Source organism: Sciurus carolinensis, chromosome 18, assembly GCF_902686445.1.
Source record: "Sciurus carolinensis chromosome 18, mSciCar1.2, whole genome shotgun sequence".
NCBI lineage: Eukaryota > Metazoa > Chordata > Mammalia > Rodentia > Sciuridae > Sciurus > Sciurus carolinensis.
In genome coordinates this window covers 27,597,202-27,616,713 of record NC_062230.1, presented here as the reverse complement: position 1 = coordinate 27,616,713, position 19,512 = coordinate 27,597,202, and the positions used below count along the sequence as shown (strand labels likewise).

Below are 19,512 nucleotides of genomic sequence, written 5' to 3'. Positions count from 1 at the left end.
GGGCATGAGGGGCCCCAGCAGAGGGGGGACGTGACCCCGCTTGGGTCCTAACAGGCTCCCTGTGGTGGTTGAGATGAGTGGGGGCGGGGGGCCTGGCGGGGGCCTGGCTGGGGGGCTGAGGCGGCACGTCTGGTGTCAGGCGAGGGTGATGTGACCCAGGGGAGGCGGGATTCCGCGAGGCGTCAGGTCACATCCGCAGAGCCTCGCCTTGTCCTGCACACAGCTGGACGTCAGCGGGAAGAGGCCAGTGGCCCTGTCGGCCCTCCTGGTCGTCCTGTTCCGTCTCCCTCGGCAGCTTCCCTGCACACGATCAGCATCCCTGTGTGCTGAGCACGGCCAGCGCTGTGGCACTGAGGGGACCCACTTCCTACCCCTGCAGCCACACTGCCAGCCCTGCCCGTGCCCAGCCAGGCTCAGCCGGCTGAGATGCGCACCTCGACTGCAGACGAGTCATCAGCCCTCAACAAGGGCTGTGCTCAGGCCAGACTGTCCCGCCACCTGCAGACGAGTCGCGTGGTCCGCGTGGCAGGCCTGTGGGGGGTCTGTCGTCCCACTTCAGAGGCGAGGGATCCAGGGTGCACAAGGCAGTTGCTGGCCTAAGGCACAGCACAGCGAGCGGCAGGGCTGGGACCCACATTCAGGGCACCTGCGTTCACACCTGCTTTTTTTTCCTCCTGGTGCTCACGGGGACAGTGTCCCACACTGAGGAGGTTATAAACCTGCACGCCTTCGACCCAGCAATCTCACCTCTGGAGATTCGTGCCACTTGTAATAGCAGAAGACGGGGAGTGACCCAGATGGCCCTCGGAAGGGCCTGGTTAAGTCATGATCATTCGTACAGCAGAAGTCCAGGTGCCCCAGGGATGCGGCTGTGCGCTGTCCCCAGAGGAACGGCCCCAGGCGCACTGTGCAGAGGAGAGGCTGAGATGAGGACGTGTGCTGGGCTCTCGTAGGACAGGGCAGACTGCTTGTCAGCTGCCCAGGACACGAGCGGAAGTGGCGCTGGAGCGGCCAGTGCGCGATGGCAGGAGCTGGGAGGGGACCAGCACCTTCCAGAGTCCCTTGCAACTGTGCGCCGTGGGGACGGCTCACCTTGACCCAGCACAGACAGCTGCCGGGCCCTGCCCTCCCTTCCCACCAGGAACAGGGCACCCCAGGGAGACTGCCGGGGTCTGTCCTGAGTGCTGTTCCTCGGGTCCCCTGAGGAGCCTGTGCGGGCAGGTGTTGCAGGGGGCTTGTGCTTTGGTGCTCTCGAGTTTGCTGGTTTTAAACACGCAGTGGAACCCTAGCCATCTTGGGTGGAAATACAGATCCTGTGGTCCGTCCGTCTTTCACCACTAAGTCTTTGCTCCATGAGGTGCATCGTGGTATGGGAGCGGAAGTTTGGGGGTTAATGATTGACAGGGGTCGAAGCCCCAGGAGCACAGTTAGAGACCGGGGCCTGGCTTCTGTTGGGCTTCACTAGAGGCTGTAGGTGCGAGTGGGCTTCTGGCCTCCCTGCTTGCCTCTCCTTCAGAGTTGTATGAACTTGAGCCTCAGTTTCTCCACCTGTAAAATGGGGGTGCCTTAGACCCTGCCTCTGAGGGTTTCTGGAGAGGATTAAACCAGCGTGTGTAGGAAGCCAGAGCTCGTGATGCTTCCCCCTGGGAGAGCTTGCTGGCAGCACTGGGAAACTTGAACAGTGCCCAGAAAATGCTGGTCTGTCCCCACTCTGCGTTTTAATCTACTTTCTTGTCCATCATGTATAAGAAAATGAATCAAGAAAGGAAATAAGTCTAGGATTGGATATTTCTCAAAAGTTGTTTAGTAGTTTAACAAAATTAAAAGTAGCTTGTTTGAAATAAATAATAAAATAAATAATGTTCTTTCAAGGCCTCTTAGTGAAGGTGAAATACGACACCTGTGCGTCTTTAGAAGCTCGTTTCAGACAGCACACTTTTGCGTAAGAAGTAGGGTGTTTCCAGCCGAGTCTGTTCTGCGCACCGTGGGAGGTGAGAAACGGCCAGTGTGACTGACCTGCTGTGTGACCGCCGAGGCAAAGCAGCCGGCAGCCGGGTGCTGGGCTCTGTGGGCATCACAGGGGAGTCTCTGCGCCAGGCGTGGCTGCCATGGGGAGCCCAGGGCCCCAGGCAGAAGCAGCAGCGGTGCTGAGAACTGGGGCTTGCTCCCCGGATCCCGGGGCTTCTGATGAGCGAGGGCAGAGCCGGCGGGCTTGTCGCCCTTGGCAGCAGGCTGAACTCTCGTCGCGTCGGCTGCTCTGCGGGTGGAGGCAGCTGTCCACATCCTTCTACGAGCCCAGGTGCTCTGAATGTGCAGCCAGGCGTGTGAAGCAGCCGGCTGGGGGCGCGGGAGGCCTGTCGGTGCCTGGGCCCCGCAGCCGCTGGCGTGTGCTGCCCCTGTGGCCCTCGCTTGAGCGTGTGGAAGGGTCTCCCCGTACCGCGTTCAGCATCCACGTTCCTAGTCCTCCCGTCAAGCATCCCCGGTCGGACGCTGCAGCGGCCCCAGTAGCCACGTCTCAGGCCACTTAGTGCAGTGGCGGCTCAGCCCTGCTGGTTCCTCTGCTCACTGACATATCATCTGATCCACGTTCCTGATCAGACGTGATCCTTCTGACGTTCCTCCTCTCCACTTATGAGGACGAGTTATTTACGGCCCCAAATAACGGGGTTCTGTAAAGAAACACTTATACATTCAAGGTGATTTGGGGGTTCAGAAAGTGAACTGGCATTTTTATCCCCTGTATATTGATCTGGCATTTTCTAAAATACATACACAGAATAAAGATCCCTGTGCTGGTTTGAGAGCCCAGACTGTCCCCTGGCTTTGTGGCTGGAGCTCCGTGGAGCACGGCCATCTCCATGTGTGTCCCCGTTATCTGTGGCCACCTTTGTGCTACACCAGCGAAGCCGGGTGGCGAGATGGTGACCCAGGACCTCCAGAACCTGCGGCACCCAGCAACTGGGCACCCACTCCCTGCCAGGCACAGGTCGGGTGCTGGGCATGTGCCAGGGAGCGAAGCAGGCACAGCCTCTGCCCTGTGATGCTTGCCTTCCGGTTGATCCCGAATTCCGACACCTGGGCCGGGGCAGACCCTGTGAGGTGGGGGAAGGAGCTGGTGGAGACGGGCAGCCCGGGCAGCGTGCCAGCGCAGGGAGCAGCTTCCTCGGCAGCTGCCTGTCGTCCTGTAAGGAGGGCACGTGTGGGCACATCTCATGAAGTTCTGAGTTTACCTGTTGGTAACTAATTGAAAAACATTAAAATACATCGTGGGCCAAACAAACATGGTTTCAGGCTGGATCAGCCCCCAGGCTGCCGTTGCTGCCTCGGATCTAACAATTAGAATAGATGAGGCCGTTTCCTGTTGAGCGCATGGAGGAAACAGAGGCTCCTCTGGCCCCGAGTTTGAGTCAAAACTCTGAACAGTAAAATGGTCACTTTTCTTCCTCTCACAGAAAGGATGAATCACCTCTGATTAAAAACAAACCGAACTACCCCTGCGGCCCAACGTGCTGCCACTTGGTGGCAGCACGCTCTCACAAGTTCAGGGGTCCTGGGCGGTGACGTCGCCTCGTGCCTAATTAACGGGCGTCTACTTAGTGCTGGCTCCCGCCTGTGTGGCGCTAACCCATCTGTGCTTTTCCTCCAGGAAAGCTGGTCTACGAGCGCATCTTCTCCATGTGTGTGGATAGCCGCAGCGTCCTACCAGGTAACTCCATAGCTATGCTCGGTGTGTTATGCTGCCCTGGAGTTGCAATTAGAATGTTTTTATCCAGTCTGGATTAAGTGACAACTGGTAGTTTTTGTTGTGTTTAAAGGAACACGTTTAAAAACTTCCGATCATCTCCGTCATCCAGAAACATTAAAAGGTTTTCAAACAGGCAGGGCTAGGAATTTGGGCAAGTACACCGTCACGTGCAGAAGTGGAAAGGTGCCCAGACTCAGCCACACACCAGCTCATTTCCCGCTGCGGCCTAGGAAGCAAATTTCTTAAGGAAAAAAAAAAAAAAACCCAACGCTACACGTAAGAATGATGTCAAATAAATCCACAGTAGCAGACGCTTTGCATCCACAATCTATGCGCAAGTGATGTTTGCATCAAATTGATTGCCGATCAGGTTTGACTCTCAGGAGGTTATTATGGGACGAGTGGATGATGAATCTTGTCATAAAATGATGATGGTGACGTTCTGGCCATTCACCACTCTCTCCTCTCTGCCCTCCTTTGAACTGCCAAGCACAGTTGCACAGGCCGACAGCTAGCCCTGCCACCTGGCCCGCCTCCCCGCGCTCCTAACAGGGCGCTGCTTCCCAGGAGAGGAGGGGAAAGCATTCCTCAGAGTGACCGTAACTTAACCCGTATTCTTCCTTGGTTCCTCCCCTGCCCTCCTTTCCTTCACCCTCTCCTTCCTCTGCATCCTGCCCTCCCATCCATCCATCCATCTTTTATGTTGTTGAGGATTCGAGAAATCTGGATCCTGTCGTGGAACTTGACCTGGCTGCTGGGACTTCCCTGTGCCACACCAGCAGCTGCAGACTTCAGCCAGCAGGTGGAATCAAACCCAAGTGGCTGTTCTCTTTGGTGGCAGAGCCTTTTGGCAGGGCTGGCGGCTGAACCCAGGCCTTCTGCCTGCTAGGCACACGCCACCACTGAGCCACACCTCAGCCCAGCAGTTTTAGAACGTTCTCTCTTCCGTTGTCGTACGCTTAACCTCTTAGAGACCTGGGACCTGCCTCTGGCTTTGTATCTACTAGAGTCATTTTGCTTCCTCCTCATTTTCACTGACCATCTAAACATTTTAGGACCAAATAAGGAAAAATGGGGCAGAGATGACTTCCTGCCCGAACTCAGAAAATTAAAAATTACGGCCAGTTTTCCCATTCAATTCTCATTCTTGTCTAAATATATTAATTGGCACTTTTATTGATAAAATTCTGCCTAAATATTTTTATTTTTTACCTGGAGCCATACAAATCAGCCTTTTGTTTCCTCTCAAATGATTTCTTCATTATTCTTTTCTTTCTGCTAAAATCTTCATCTGCATGTTTTTCTCTGGTTCCAAGAACCTGAAAGGGGAAGGGGCAGACTTAGCTCAAAATTACCAGTGATACGGGGGACGATTCTCAACCAAAATGACAAGCTTTGAAACCTACCCGCAGAATTCTGCCTGCAGAAGTCACGAAGAAAGAGACCCGCATTCTTTCCATTTGAATCGGGTTCTGAGTGGTGCCTTGAATCTTGGAGCTCTTTGCCTCAGGGGTTCTTCCCAAGGTTCAGCCCTCACGAGTTTTAGAAGACACTAGTGTCTTTGAGGTCCTGGAGAAGTGCGCTCTGGTCATTCTTCCCCCGTGGATGTTTTTTTAAATCTTTCTAGTTAGCGATACACCACCTGGACACACCTTGAGAACCAGAGAAGCATGGAACCCAGCCGCCTCAGTTCTGTCCCAGCACCACCCCACCCCTCTTCAGCCCTCCTGCGGGTGACGGTCCTAGCCCAGCATCTCTGCAGCAGCTGTCTGCCTGCTCCAGGGCACAGCTTTGTTCCAGCCTGGACGAGGGAATCGGGTTTGCTGTGTTGTGGTTCTCATTCCCGCCACGCCTTTCAGGTGCACACAGACTGCGATGCTGCCATGTCTCTCTAAGCACCGTTCCGTGAGGACGTGGGGACTTGGCAGTGAGGAAGCGCAGACTCATTGGTCTCTTCCCTCCTGAGACGCCCGCAGAGTGCAGGGTTGCAGGAAGCACCATAAAAGAAAGATAAGGGGAGCTAGAGGGAACATCTCTGTGACATCCAAGTCTTTTCTGAACTAACTTCCACATTTTGAACCCACTCTCCATATAGCATCCCAAGTGCCAAGGTATGAATCATGTCGTGCTGTGCCTTTCCTCTGCTCAGACCCTCAGGTTTCCGTTGCACTTGGCGGGGGCGGGGGTCTTCACGGCTGCAGCCCTGCAGGCTGTGATGCCCGCTCCCCGCTTCCTTTGCACCCCATGGACTTGCTTCCTGTTCTTCGACCTTGCCGCACTCACACCTACCCAGGACTTTTGCTCTGTTCCCCTCCCTGGACTATTTCCTTCACAGTGAAGCGCAGCTGGCTTTCCTTCATAATTCAGGGCTCAGAAGCCACCTCTGAGGGCTCTCCCCCAGCCACCCTGGGTAGGGAGCCCTTCCCATCTCTGACTCAAGTCACTATTCCAGCGCCTTTCGTCCTGTGGTACTGACTACCTTCAATTGTCATCTTCCTGGTTTGCCTACTTTTTCTTATTTATGTGTCTTCCACCACTGGAATGTGAATGTCCTGAAGACAGCATCTGTCTTTACTTCCAAAGCCCAGAACACTCCTAAGGCATTGTTTTGAGCAAATGAAGTAAAGGAATATACTTCTTAGTTTGTTGCAAGACTTTGCAGTCCTGCGTAACACAGCCCTTTCTTAGGTTGATTCATGAGTTAGAAGGAAAGCCTAAGACTTGTGCTGGTGTATGCAAATTGTTGTGTAGTTAGCAGTCAGCATGCAGTATATATAGATTGTTGTATAACTCACAGTGTGGGGTGTGTACGGGTTGTGGTACAGCTTGCAGTCAGCGTGGGGTGTATACAGATTGTGGTACAGCTTGCAGTCAGCGTGGGGTGTGTACGGATTGTGGTGCAGCTTGCAGTCAGTGTGAGGTGTATACAGATTGTTGTATAGCTTGCAGTCAGTGTGGGGTGTATACAGATTGTGGTACAGCTTGCAGTCCGTGTGGGGTGTATACAGATTGTTGTATAGCTTGCAGTCAGCGTGGGGTGTGTACGGATTGTGGTACAGCTTGCAGTCAGTGTGGGGTGTATACAGATTGTGTATAGCTTGCAGTCAGCGTGGGGTGTATACAGATTGTTGTATAGCTTGCAGTCAGCGTGGGGTGTATACAGATTGTTGTACAGCTTGCAGTCAGTGTGGGGTGTATACAGATTGTGGTACAGCTTGCAGTCCGTGTGGGGTGTATACAGATTGTTGTATAGCTTGCAGTCAGCGTGGGGTGTGTACGGATTGTGGTACAGCTTGCAGTCCGTGTGGGGTGTATACAGATTGTGGTACAGCTTGCAGTCCGTGTGGGGTGTATACAGATTGTGGTACAGCTTGCAGTCCGTGTGGGGTGTATACAGATTGTTGTATAGCTTGCAGTCAGTGTGGGGTGTGTACGGATTGTGGTACAGCTTGTAGTCAGTGTGGGGTGTATACAGATTGTTGTATAGCTTGCAGTCAGTGTGGGGTGTATACAGATTGTTGTACAGCTTGCAGTCAGTGTGGGGTGTATACAGATTGTGGTACAGCTTGCAGTCAGTGTGGGGTGTATACAGATTATTGTATAGCTTGCAGTCAGTGTGGGGTGTATACAGATTGTGGTACAGCTTGCAGTCAGTGTGGGGTGTATACAGATTGTTGTATAGCTTGCAGTCAGCGTGGGGTGTGTACGGATTGTGGTACAGCTTGCAGTCAGTGTGGGGTGTATACAGATTGTTGTATAGCTTGCAGTCAGCGTGGGGTGTATACAGATTGTTGTATAGCTTGCAGTCAGCGTGGGGTGTATACAGATTGTTGTACAGCTTGCAGTCAGCGTGGGGTGTATACAGATTGTGGTACAGCTTGCAGTCCGTGTGGGGTGTATACAGATTGTGGTACAGCTTGCAGTCAGCGTGGGGTGTATACAGATTGTTGTACAGCTTGCAGTCAATGTGCACATTGCAGGACAACTTAGCAAGAGTTGCAGCTCTTTTAGGCAACTGGAATCACTGATTTTTCCACCCTTTACCAAGTCTCAGTTCTTTCAATGGGAAGAATTTTAATATGTAACCTCAGAGACTTATTTTTGCTTTTGGATTCAAGTCTCATGATTCAATCCCATGAAGAGGAATTAATGCCACCACACCCTCTCCCAAAAGACAAGATTGACAAATGAATCTAAGAATAACCCTTAGCTTTTCCTGGGAGAATCTCTTGAAACTTGGGGAAAAAAAGTTACTTCGTGTGCACCACCAGGGAGGGGAAAATGGTCCTCTCCCATTTTTATGAAAAAGGCAGGCAAATGGTTCTTGAATGACTGAAGCATGCCAGACGTCCAAAAATAGATAAATACTTGAGATTGCAGTCTCAGAATATCTGCAGTTGTGATTAGTGCCTGTTCTCTGCTGGAGAAGGACCTAGAGGTTTATCTTTTTTGCTGATTCCACAGGAATTTTTGATCACCTTAATCAAGTACCACCCATGGCAAAATCAGGTGAAAAATGAGTTGCTGCAGAGCAGGAAGAGAGCTGAGTGCCCAGGGTCATTGCTGTGTTCTGAAGCGGTTAACCTCTCCCACCTTGATGGAATTCTAAAAGTCTCAACCATACCCAGTCGTGGGTTGGGCTCTAATCTCTGCCCAAACCATGCAGAACAGGTCCTTTTCCTGTGAGTTCAAGAGTGGACGCATGGTATTGATAAGTTGTTTCCTTCTTTCATTTTCCCCCCCACACTTATTCCTTAAGACGTATGTCACTTGGCGCCGTGGCGCATGCCTGTAATCCCAGCAGCTCGGGAGGCTGAGGCAGGAGGATCACCAGTTCCAAGTCAGCCTCAGCAAAAGTGAGGCCCTAAGCAACTCAGCGAGACCCTGTCTGTAAATAAAATACAAAAGAGGGCTGGGGTGTGGCTCAGTGGTCCAGTGCCCCTGAGTTCAATCCCCAGTACCAAAAAAGATGTATATCAAGTCCGAACCTGGGAAGTAAATTTATGTTTAGAAGAAAGAATGTAAACTGAGAGTCGTGGTGCACACCTAGAATCCCAGAGACTCAGAGGGTGAGACTGGAGGATCACAAGTTCAAGGCCAGCCTGGACAAATCAGTGAGACTGTCTCACAGCATGTAAAGGGCTGGGCATAGAGCTCAGTGGTAGAGTCCTTGCCCCAGCATGTGCAAAGCCCTGTGCTCACTCCCAGCACCACCAAAAGATACGTAGCTAGATATCATGAGGTTAGGCATGGCTGCCAGGGCGGGGCAACTCAAAATAACGAGGGAGGGCAGGGTAACCCCTGGAACCAGGGGCCCTGACTGCTGTCTTGTTGCTCTCATGGATCAGTGTAGCTGCAGAGGTTCCAGCTGAAGCACCTGCATTGCAGTCAGCAGGCAGGAAGGAGGAATGTGGGAGGGCAGTCCCCTCCCTTAAAATATTTCCCAGAAGTTGCACTTGGTTTATATTCTGGGGCCAGAATTGGTTACGTGACCACACGTAGCTGAAGAAATGGCCCTATGCCCAGTAGAAAGAAAGGAGAGTTCTATTAAAGAGGAAGAGAACAGACCATGGGATAAATGGCAGCTTCACCACAAGAAGACACAGGAAGTCCTGCCCTGGTCCTGAGCCGGCGGCTCAACTCTGGTTTCTCACCCTGGCCTTCTTTACCTTCAAGTCCAGCCTACACGATACCTAGAGCAAAAGCTTAGATCGTATTTCATGTGACACTTGCAGGGGCCTAAGCATCTGTAGTCCTCAGCAACGCTGCCAGTTACCCCAAGAAGCTCAGGCCTGAATTGGAGGCAGAGGCCAGGATCGTAGGCTGCAGAGCCAGACTGCACGGCGTGTGTTCTAGATCTTAGATTTGCTCGCTGTGTGTCCTGGGCAAGGTTCTGAACTTCCCTGAGCCTTGGTCTCTGCATCTGTGACAGGTATTGTGGGGAAGAGGAGAGTTAATTTCAGTAAAGCCCGCTGTACAGTGCCTGGTACTTGGAAAGGACGTGTGTGTGCGCGCGCGTGTGTGTGTGCACGTAGGTACACGTGGTTATTGTCATTAGCTGTTCTGATTAACGCCCAAAGGAAAGAGGGAGGAGAACCGTGCCTCCCACCTTCTGCTCCTGGGTCGTGTTCTCCAGCCTAGGACCCGATGGCGGCCGTCCAGGGCCCCGAGGTTCAGGAGCCTGATGGGGTGGCTTTGTATCGCAGATCACTTTTCTCCAGAGAACGTGAACGACACGGCCAAGGAGACGTGCCTGAACTGGTTCTTCAAGATCGCCTCCATCAGAGAGCTCATCCCCAGATTGTATCCTTTTCTGTCGGGTGATCTTCAGGACGGGCAGAGAGCTGCGCGTGGGTGAGGCCGCGTGGCAGGTGGCCAGCCTGAAGAGGCAGGTGTGCCGGCTGCGGGAGGCCTGGTTACGCGCTGGCCGGCCAGCGTCCTCCGTGCTGCTCTGGAGAGGCGGCCACGCGTCAGGCTTTCCTTCCCTTTGGGGACGTTCCCACGTGGAGACGCGTCACCCTCGAGTGTTTTCTCTGGTTCCAAAAACATGAAAAGACGAGGTCGTGCTTTTCTGCACCAGTGTGGGTTTCGAAGAACCGAATTTGGTGTGCAGGCAAATTGTACCTCAGTTTTGAAAAGTTCATTTTTTTCCCCCACCAAGCCTTGCTTGGAAATGCTCAAAACCCACTTTGAATTTCAACAAGCAACCCTGAATCAACACAGTACAGTTTCCAAAATTGATTTGTATGAAACCGTGAGAACCATAGATGGAACACCAGCCCCGGCCCTGACCCTAGGTTGGTGCCCTCCTGACTGCGCAGGCTTTGCCACGGGGAGCAGGCCACCCGGAAGTCGATTTCCTTGACGGAGTGTCTCACAGCTACGTGGAGGCGTCGATCCTGAAGTGTAACAAATTCCTCTCCAAAACGTGAGGCTCCTCTTTATTGATTGACTTATTTCGCGGTGCTGGGGACGGAGCCCAAGGCCTCTGCTCTTGAGGCGAGCGCAGCCTGAGCTCTGTCCCGTTCCAGGGCTCTTTAATGCCCAAAGCCGTGACGCTCCTACAAGGCTGTCACGTGCGAGCCACGTGAGTGGTGAGGCCATGGTGTCTGTGTGTCGTGTGTGCTGGATCCCAAGCCTGTCGCTTTCCTCAGTTTCTTGATCCAGCCACATGAGCACTTGGGCAGAGACTGGATTATGCTCCTACTGTAACTGAACAGGGAGGAGCCAAGGGCCAGGAAAGGTCCCTCGAGCAGCTGGTGGCAGATTGGCTGTGCTGCACTGAACCCTGGCCAGCTCTGCGGTCTCTGAGCCTTCGTCTCCCCTCCGGTGCGTGGGGTCTGAAGTCCACGGGCCCACTGAGCGGCACACGCGGTCCTGAGTCGCTCAGGCCTGCAGTGGCTGCTGCTCCTCCAGGTGGTGGTGTGGGAAGTGGAGGCCTTGCCCCCAGGGCTGGGTCCATGGTGGACGCGGATCTGTGGGCAGCTGAGGGCTTGGGGAGACCAGATCTGCATCTGCAGGGCTGGGCGGTGACTCCTGGCAGCCTGGGGCGAGGCTCGGCTCTCCACAGATCCCTGCTTGGATTGGATTTAGAATTTTTCTTAAATGGGCGATTTGGATCTGGGGCATCTGGGGTAGTTGGGGTAACATGTCGCCAAAGAAGTTATTTTCCCTCCTCTCGGGCGGGGGCGGTGGGACACCCGAGGCAGAGGAAGGCCCATGCAGCAGGAGCGATGAGCTTCAGGTCCCCGGCGGGGTGTCAGAGGCCAGCCCCGGGTGCTGGGGGCACGGGGCACAGACACCAGATCAGTGCCGGAGACCGTGGATGCCCAGGGAAGATCAGGGGTGACCAGCCAGTGGAACATCGAGGGATGAACTGTTAGGATGGGTGAAGTTGAGTGACCTCGGCATGAAGGTGAGGGTCCGCCTCCCGCCCAGCAGATGGCGGGAGGAGCGGAGCCCGGAGCTCTGGGGAGGGGAGGCTGTCGCTTTGCCTTAGGAGGCTCTGAGGCTTTGACCTTGATTTCTTCCTGAAACGTGGGTTGGTCGGTTTGTCTTCCTCCCTGAATTTAGGAAGTTTAGCCTTATTTTAAAAATAAAAGCAGTTCTCCCTGGGGCGTGACGATGCTCTTTCCTGTCTCCAACAGGGGAATCTCGGAATGCCTGCCCAGGCTGACCTGCATGATCCGAGGCATCGGGGACCCGCTGGTGTCCGTGTACGCCCGCGCTTACCTGTGCCGGGTAGGCTCTGTCCCCCGTGGAGGGGCTTCCTTAGCTGCTGATTTTAGGACACAGCTCTTCCACAGAAAGTAGAGCTGGAGGATTTCTTTTAAAAGTAACTTTCAAGTGGACCAACTCACCCTGACAGGCTTCGGGGCACACGGAAGGTCACCTGGGAGCGCGCTGGTTTCAGCATCGCCCTCAGTTCTCGCTGGGGGCCTGCCTGGCCTTTCCCATCCAGGTCGCTTTTCTCTGACTTGAGGTCCCTTTGCCTTGATGACTTGGTTTTGTGTTTTGGAGGTTTTTGTTCCCCTTGCAGGGTTGGCTCAGTGTGCACTTGTCTGTCTGGTGTGACCGCAGGCCACAGGGCCTGTGTAGCCTGACCCCAGGCTTCAGGACTGACCTGGGCTGCTGCCCAGGTGACCAGGTGGGGGGCTTGGTGGGAGTCAGTTGGCTTTCTCTCCTGTAAAGCACCAAGAGGACGCCAAACCACGTTCTGTGTTTGATGAGTGACCCACGGAGAGCGTGGGGCCTTCCTGCTACCCGGGGGCTTTGCTTCTGTCAGGATGCCCCAGCAGGCAGGGGTCCTCACACTGCAACCCCCTCCCCTCCCAGTTCTGGGTACCTCGTGCCAGACTTCGCTGCCCCTGGTGACCCACAGACTTCCTGGGGGACAGAGAGCTGTGGTCAGAGTTCGCCACGGACACTGACACCTGTTCAGTTACAGGCAAGAGCAGGGAGCCTTGGAGTTGTTGCTTCTACATGTCATCTGGCAAGTGCAAAAGCCCTGTGGTCTCAGGTGTCAGAACACCTCGGTCACTGTCCTTAGTGACAAGCACTCACTGATCATGAAGGCCTGCTCTTGATGCAGGGCCCCCATGTCTCAGAGGCCCACGTGGCAGCATTGTCCTGGACTCTGGGGTGGGATTTTCCACCTGGGATGCCAGGTGTCTTTCTTAGAGTTTCACCTTCTGAATACATCGAAACGCGAGTCCTCCCGAGGCTGAGCTTGCCGAGGCCTGCTGTGTGCAGGGCCCTGCTGACCGGGTTTGTGTGCACTCCATTGCCTTTCCCCTTGGGGGCCATGCAGATTCTTTGAAGGCACCTTGATTTCAGTTGAGTAATAGAGTAATGAATTAGACTTGGATCAGGCCAGGCGTGGTGGTGCACACCTGTAATCCCAGCAGTGTTGGAGGCTGAGGCGGGAGGGTCACAAGTACCAGGCCAGCCTCGGCAGCTTAGCAAGACCCCGTGTCATGTTTTTAAAAAAAGGGACTGGGAGTACAGTTAAGTGGCAGGGAGCTTGTTTGGCATGCACGAGGCCCTGGTTTCCATCCCTAGCACCAGGGGGAAGAACACGCTGTCTTACAAAGATGATTCTGCTTATTAAAGTCGGAAAGGGAGGAAATAGAACTTCCTTCCAAATCTGTTGAGTTGTAAGTTTGAAGTGAGGTACGTGAACTAGGGAAAAGGTAACGCTTGGTGCATATAAGGTGCCTTTGAATGGCAGGTGCCACTCTAAAACAGTGACAATGAGAAGATGCTAAGGACAGAGCAGACCAACCCTGAGAGGCTGGTGAGGGGATGCCCTGCACCAGAGATGGTTCCTGTCAGTGTGACCGCCGGACCAGGGGACTTGATGCGTTAGTTACTGCATGTCTTTCAACATAAAAAGAATACGACCCAGCCTGTGCTTTAGTGAGGATTCTTTCTGTTGGAAGCATCAAAAACTTAGTTCCTACTATTCAAAACCCACAGCAGGTTTATTGACTTGTGTGTCCGGAAGAGTGCAGGGTTGTGCAGACATGGCTGGATCTAGGGCCTCAGAGTGCCTTGCCAGGAATTGGCTTTTATTCTGTGGCTTGCTCTTTACATATGGTAGCGCACAGCCACTCCAGACTTCCGTCCTACCCACTTTACAAACCCGGTTTGAAAGAGCGCCTTTCCCAAATAGGTCCAGCCAGTCTTGGGCTGATTTCAGTGGACCCTGATGAGTCATTCCTTTATCCCTGGACCCATTGCTGTGGCCATGGCATGGGATATGGTGCGTGGCCACGGTCAGGCACCACCCCAGGGACTTGGGGGTGTTGGTGTTTCAGCACAAGCCACATGGTCTGAGAGGGTTCCAGTCCCCAAAGCTGAGTTTGCTGGTAGCAGAAGTGAATTCCAGGCCGGCAGAACGGCAGGTGGAAATCGTGAGCAGCTACCCTTGCTACTCTGGGTGCGTGTCTTTTGGGCCCAGACAGATTTCCAAGCTGCTCATCTGGCTTGAGAAGAGAAACAAACAGAAGCAGCGAGTGGGTGGGGCGTGGGGGGAGCTCGAAGCTGCTTTTACAGGAAAGTGTATGAACTCCTCCCTTAGCCGGTGCCCTTTTAGCTCATCTCCTCTGCTTGTCCCCGGGGCTGGCTTTTGCTGTCACCTAACGGGTAATTATTGTCTTTTCTACAATATGATTAAGTGGAAGGAGAGACAGTAGAATCGGAACACAGTGAAGCCGGATCTGATGTTCATTGTTAGTGTTATTTTTAATCATTGTGCTTGTCCTCGGAAATACCCCTTCTTGTCCCCAACAGCCAGAGAACTGCTCTGGGACTTCGCCCACCAGTGGTTCTCCCAAAGTTCTTCCCAAGGGATGGTTCACAGCCATCCAAATGGCATGGTTGTTAACCTGCATGACCCCTGGGCAGGGAGAGGCAAGTGGGAGGAATCTGTCCCCATGGAAGGAACAGGGTCCCTGGAAGCAGCGTCCCCTTAGGTGGTTTCTGAGGTTAAGCAGCAGTTGGGAATGGAGGCCTGTCTGAGGAGCTCGGCTGAAGGACTTGTTTGGGGAGCCGCTTTGGCGTGGTTTGGTTTTGAGCCGGCGCACTCCCCTGCCCGGCTCAGCCCTTCCCCGGCCATCCCACCCTCTGCTCTGCCTCCTTCGGGATGATCAGCTCGCTGCTTTAGCTGGAAGCTGTCACGGTCTGACTTAAATGCTGAACTCGGAAGCCAGCGAATTGAGTGCGCGCCTGCCTCGTGCGCGCCTGCCTCGTGCGCGCCTGCCTCGTGCGCGCCTGCCTCGTGCGCGCCTGCCTCGTGCACCCTGCCTCGTGGGCGCCTGCCTCGTGCGCGCCTGGCAGAGGTTGAACCTGTGTTGCCCTAACTGTGCCTCAGTGGAGACCCAGCACCTGAAGGCCAGGCTGACCTTCACGTTGGTTGGGGAAGGGGCTGGACCTCCTGCAGAAGCACACTGTCCCCCAGAGCCACACCCAGCCTCTTCTGTAACCTTGGCTTCCTCTGATAAGTTCAGGCACTGTGCTGGTCCTCCCTGCAGGCTCTGCGGGAGGGAGTATCACAGACGCCGCGGTCTGGAGAGTGCGTCCTCCTCAGGGCTCTATCGATCCATCTCTTGGTCATCTCTTCAGAAATAGTCACTGCCTGCCAGAAATCGTGATGACGATGACCGTAAAGGTCTACTTTTTTATTAAAAATAGCTTTGGTGGTTTTTTACCCCCTAAAAATAATGCATGTTTATTGACTAGGAAAAGAGACGAGCAAAAACCAAAATTAATGTGCGGGACTTTTCACGTATTTATATATAGATATTTAATTTACAAAGATGGCCTCGCACCGTCCGTGTCGTTTGCAGCCTGTTTTAAGGTGGTTCGTTTCGTTTGGCTGCAGGTGGGAATGGAAGTCGCGCCCCACCTTAAAGAGAGCCTCAACAAGAACTTCTTCGACTTCCTCCTCACGTTCAAACAGGTACGAGAACCGCGAAATAGAGGTTAGGGGAGAGTGAGCTCGCGAAGCCCAGTGGGGTTCCACGTCCAGAACGCCTTCCAGCCTTCAAACGTGCAAGCCCTCGATGACACTGGGCCCTGTCACGGGCCATCAAGTGTGTGGATGGCTCTGAACCGGCCGAGCTTTACTGTGCACGTGTGGATGGGCCACGGCTCCACTTGGTGAGCCGCGCCCTGGCCTCTGCTGGCTCCGTCTCTGCCAGGTCACCTGCCAGGTCACCTCTTCCCACAGCTCACGTTCCCAGAGCAGCTCAGCTCGGTGACACGGGAAGCTCCTGGGGGAAAGGGGCTCAGCAGGGCGCCAGCCTTGGTGCCGAGCCCTCCGTCAGGGCGGAGAAACCAGGCCACTGCTCCTGGGCCGCCGGGCGCTTCCGGCTCGGGTCTGGGCCCTGAGGCTCTGCGCTGTGCTTGCTGCGATCCCTCCTCTTCCGCGTGCGGTTGCTCCTGCAGATTCACGGAGACACGGTCCAGAACCAGCTGGTGGTCCAGGGGGTGGAGCTGCCCTCCTACCTGCCCTTGTACTCGCCCGCCATGGACTGGATCTTCCAGTGCATCTCCTACCACGCCCCCGAGGTAAGTGCCCCCTGGCTTCAGCGGACTTGCCTCCAGGACGGGACGCTGGGCCCCTCGCCCCTCCCTAGTGTGACAGCCCTGCACAGGGCCCTGGGATGTTAAGAGGGTCTTTTCCCAACAGCTCTGGTAATGTCCGTGCCACCTGCCGTGACAGGAGGCTCAGCACCGAGGCTGGCGCCGTGCTGAGCACCTCCCAGCTGGTCTCGTTGAACAGGAGATGGCCATCCAGCCAACTTCCTGTGAGGACGCACAGCTGGGAGGGTAGCCGAACACGAACCCCTGGAGTCCAGCTCAGGGCCAGCAGCTCTGTTTTGTCTTTCACTTGACCTTCTCATGCCCTTTCAGTTTCTCATAATCCCACAAAGTCGGTGGAGCAGGTCAGTAACTCTCCATTTTATGGAAGGAAAGTTAGATTCACATGCTCGATCGTCTTTTGAGGTTCCCTTCACTAGCCAGTGTGTTGTCAGGTGTTAACACGACATAGCAGAAATGCTTTTTCTTCCCTGAGACAGAGAAGCAGTTTCGGCAGAACAAGAGTCCAGTTGTCGTAACTGTGACAGATAAAGCTGCCCTTGTCGTCCCTGGAGTCGTTGGAAAAAGCTGGCGTGGTGGCGCACACCTGCAGTCCCAGCTGTTCGCTGCGGAGGCTGAGGCAGGAGAATTTGCAAGTCGGAGGCCAACCTAGCTACTGAGATTATTTCAAAGTGGAAAGGGCTGGGGATGTGGTTCCGGGACAGAGTGCTGGTCCAGTACGCGTGAGACCGGGTTCAGTCCCAAGTACTCCAGGAAAAGTCGGGGCAGGGAGGGTCAGGGATACTTGCTGCAAAATCCACAGCCATCTGCCTTTTTCCTGGGTGCTCCAACACGCGTGAGAAGCCCTTCCAGGAAAAAAACCAAAACACGGGACATGACTGACAGAGGAGTCCCACGTGGTGGCATTTTCCTGTAGAAATAAGTAGACAAACACAAACCCAGGTTCGTTTGTGCTAGTGTGAGAGGGGGGTGACCAGCGGCGTGGTTAAACTACGGTGTGTGCTGGGCACTCAGCGGGATGTCCTGGGGCCACCTGAGATGGTGGGGACCTGCGATGGTCCACGTGCGATAGGAGGGTGTTCCCAGGGCGCTGCAGGGGGAGCGCGTTCCTGGTGTCGCCTGGGTCCTGAGCAGCAGCCTGGCGTGGCCCTGAGCGCGGTGCAGCCCTGGGGGAAGGCGGAGGTCGGCTTCCTTCTCCCGACCCAGGGAACGACACCCTAACACCCGTTTGCTGGTCGGACAAGGTGGCGCTCTTCCGGTGCTTCACTGGTCCTCGCAGGCGGCACTTCCGCCCTGGAGTTTTATCTGCCCGTGACTTGGGAAGGACAGGGAAGCCAGGCCCCGGGGCGGGCTGCGTGGGGCCGCCTTGCTTACTCTTCTCTGCCCATCTGTTCGTGAGCTTTTCAGCCAGTGTGCACTGCTTGTGTTTTTATTTGAAGTCCTAAAACCTGAGGGAAAAACAGGGACATCTTGTCTTTTAGGCGAATTTTCTTTTTTTTAACCATTAAACAAATTGCTTTTACATCAAGCCAGTATAAAGGGGAGAGTGTTCAAAAATGTGCTGCCTGTTCTCTGGTCTGCAGCAGAGGCTCAGCAACCACCTGCTGTCTCCAGATCTGGGAAGAGGCACCGTGAACTTGAGCAGAAGGGCCGCCCTTGCTGTTCCCTGCCCGACTCAGTCATAGAGGCAGGATCGACACGTTCAAAATGAGAACACTTATTTTTTCCCTCATTTTAATGAAAGGCAAAATCGGATTAAAAACACAAGGTGCCTGTCAGAAGGCACCCCTCCTTTTATTTTAAGCATCGGGAGTCTCAGAGGGTGGCAGGAGCTGGGAATAGAACCTTCTCGGGGAGTAACAGCTCTAGGAAATCATCTCTGCACTAGGAGAAACCATTAAAAAATCAGGTCACCTGAATAAACTGCTTCTTGGGGCACTTAAGTAAGGGACCCACAGTGTCCTCTTAAAAATAAGTTAATCATTTTCAAAAATGCAGGAGAAAGTCGTTGTGGGGGCAGGTGTTAAAGATACATGTGACCACTGGGTGCCTGAAGCTCCCCTGCACGGCTGCACTGACCCCAGGGCCGCCTTACCACGGAGCCGCATCCCCAGCCCTTTCTGTTTATTATTTTGAGACAGAGTTGTCTCACACTTATTTCAAACTTATATTAAAAGTTATTTTAAGCAGAGTTGCTTAAGGTCTCACTAAGTTGCTGAGGCTGGCCTCGAACATGTATTCCTCCTGCCTTGGCCTCCTGAGGTACTGGCTTCGCAGGCCTGGGTCCCTGCCCAGCAGTGATTATAGGTCTTGGATGAAGTTTGATTTGAATCAGTGGAATAGAGCCGTGTGTCTGAGAGGACCGGCCTCCAAAGTAGGGGATTGTACGTATAGTAAGAAAAAGTGGATCTGTATGCTTTATGTCAGGCGTAGTCTGCCTGGAAAAAGGCAAGCATTTTATAAAATCGGCTTCTAGGTAAGGAAAGCAAATCCCTCGATAAGCCCTCTGTCATTGTCAGCCAGCAGCTGTTGGCTGGGGACAGAGTGGGAGGTGCAGGGGGAAGAGGACGTGGCCCCCACGTCAGTCCTGCTGCTGTGGAAGGATCCCCGCTGGGCTGCGAGGTCGAGGTCGGGTTGGAGACGCTGCAGAAGGGAAGGGGAAGGTGCATCCGGGGAGGCTGGACAGGCAGTCGGGCAGACCCGTCTGCCCTGCGCACTTGACCTCCCTGTCCTCGGTTTTGCCAACTGTGAAATGGGCTGAGCGTCAGCCTTCCTCCACAGGCCACTGTGCTGGTGGCTGTGACGAAGCACATCATGGTTGTGGTGGCCCGACAGGCCTGAAGCAGATGTCCTGAACTGACTTGAAGGCCGGGTGACCAACAGGGGAAAGGACCTGTACCTGGAGCAGGCCACAGGCTTGTTGGGCGGCCGTGTTGCTGGCATGGAGCCAGACTCGGCTTCCCCGCGTGGAATCCTGTGTGTGGACGAGTTTCCCCTGTGACTCTCCTGGTGTCCCTCCCTCAACCTCTAGTGCCTGCTCCTGCCCACGGTCACACTTGCTCTGTTGGACGTGAAGGTGGGGCAGGCGATGAGTGGAAGGCAGAGCTGCGCCTGTCCCCTCTCCCCCCGTGACGCTGCGCTCGGTTGTCTCCTCCAGGCCT

At 54.3% G+C, this 19,512-nt stretch overlaps 1 protein-coding gene across 2 annotated transcripts in view; it reads left to right on the top strand.

The window, feature by feature from the left end:
* The window catches only part of Vps35l (VPS35 endosomal protein sorting factor like), a 99,421-nt gene that overhangs the window by 26,219 nt on the left and 53,690 nt on the right, over positions 1 to 19,512 (top strand). For both annotated transcript variants that reach the window (XM_047533125.1, XM_047533126.1), the window contains exons 9-14: positions 3,647 to 3,706; positions 9,952 to 10,048; positions 10,626 to 10,673; positions 11,893 to 11,986; positions 15,630 to 15,707; positions 16,196 to 16,318. In XM_047533125.1, coding sequence (XP_047389081.1) covers positions 3,647 to 3,706; positions 9,952 to 10,048; positions 10,626 to 10,673; positions 11,893 to 11,986; positions 15,630 to 15,707; positions 16,196 to 16,318 — 500 coding nt within the window. The remainder of the gene's footprint in view (positions 1 to 3,646; positions 3,707 to 9,951; positions 10,049 to 10,625; positions 10,674 to 11,892; positions 11,987 to 15,629; positions 15,708 to 16,195; positions 16,319 to 19,512) is intronic.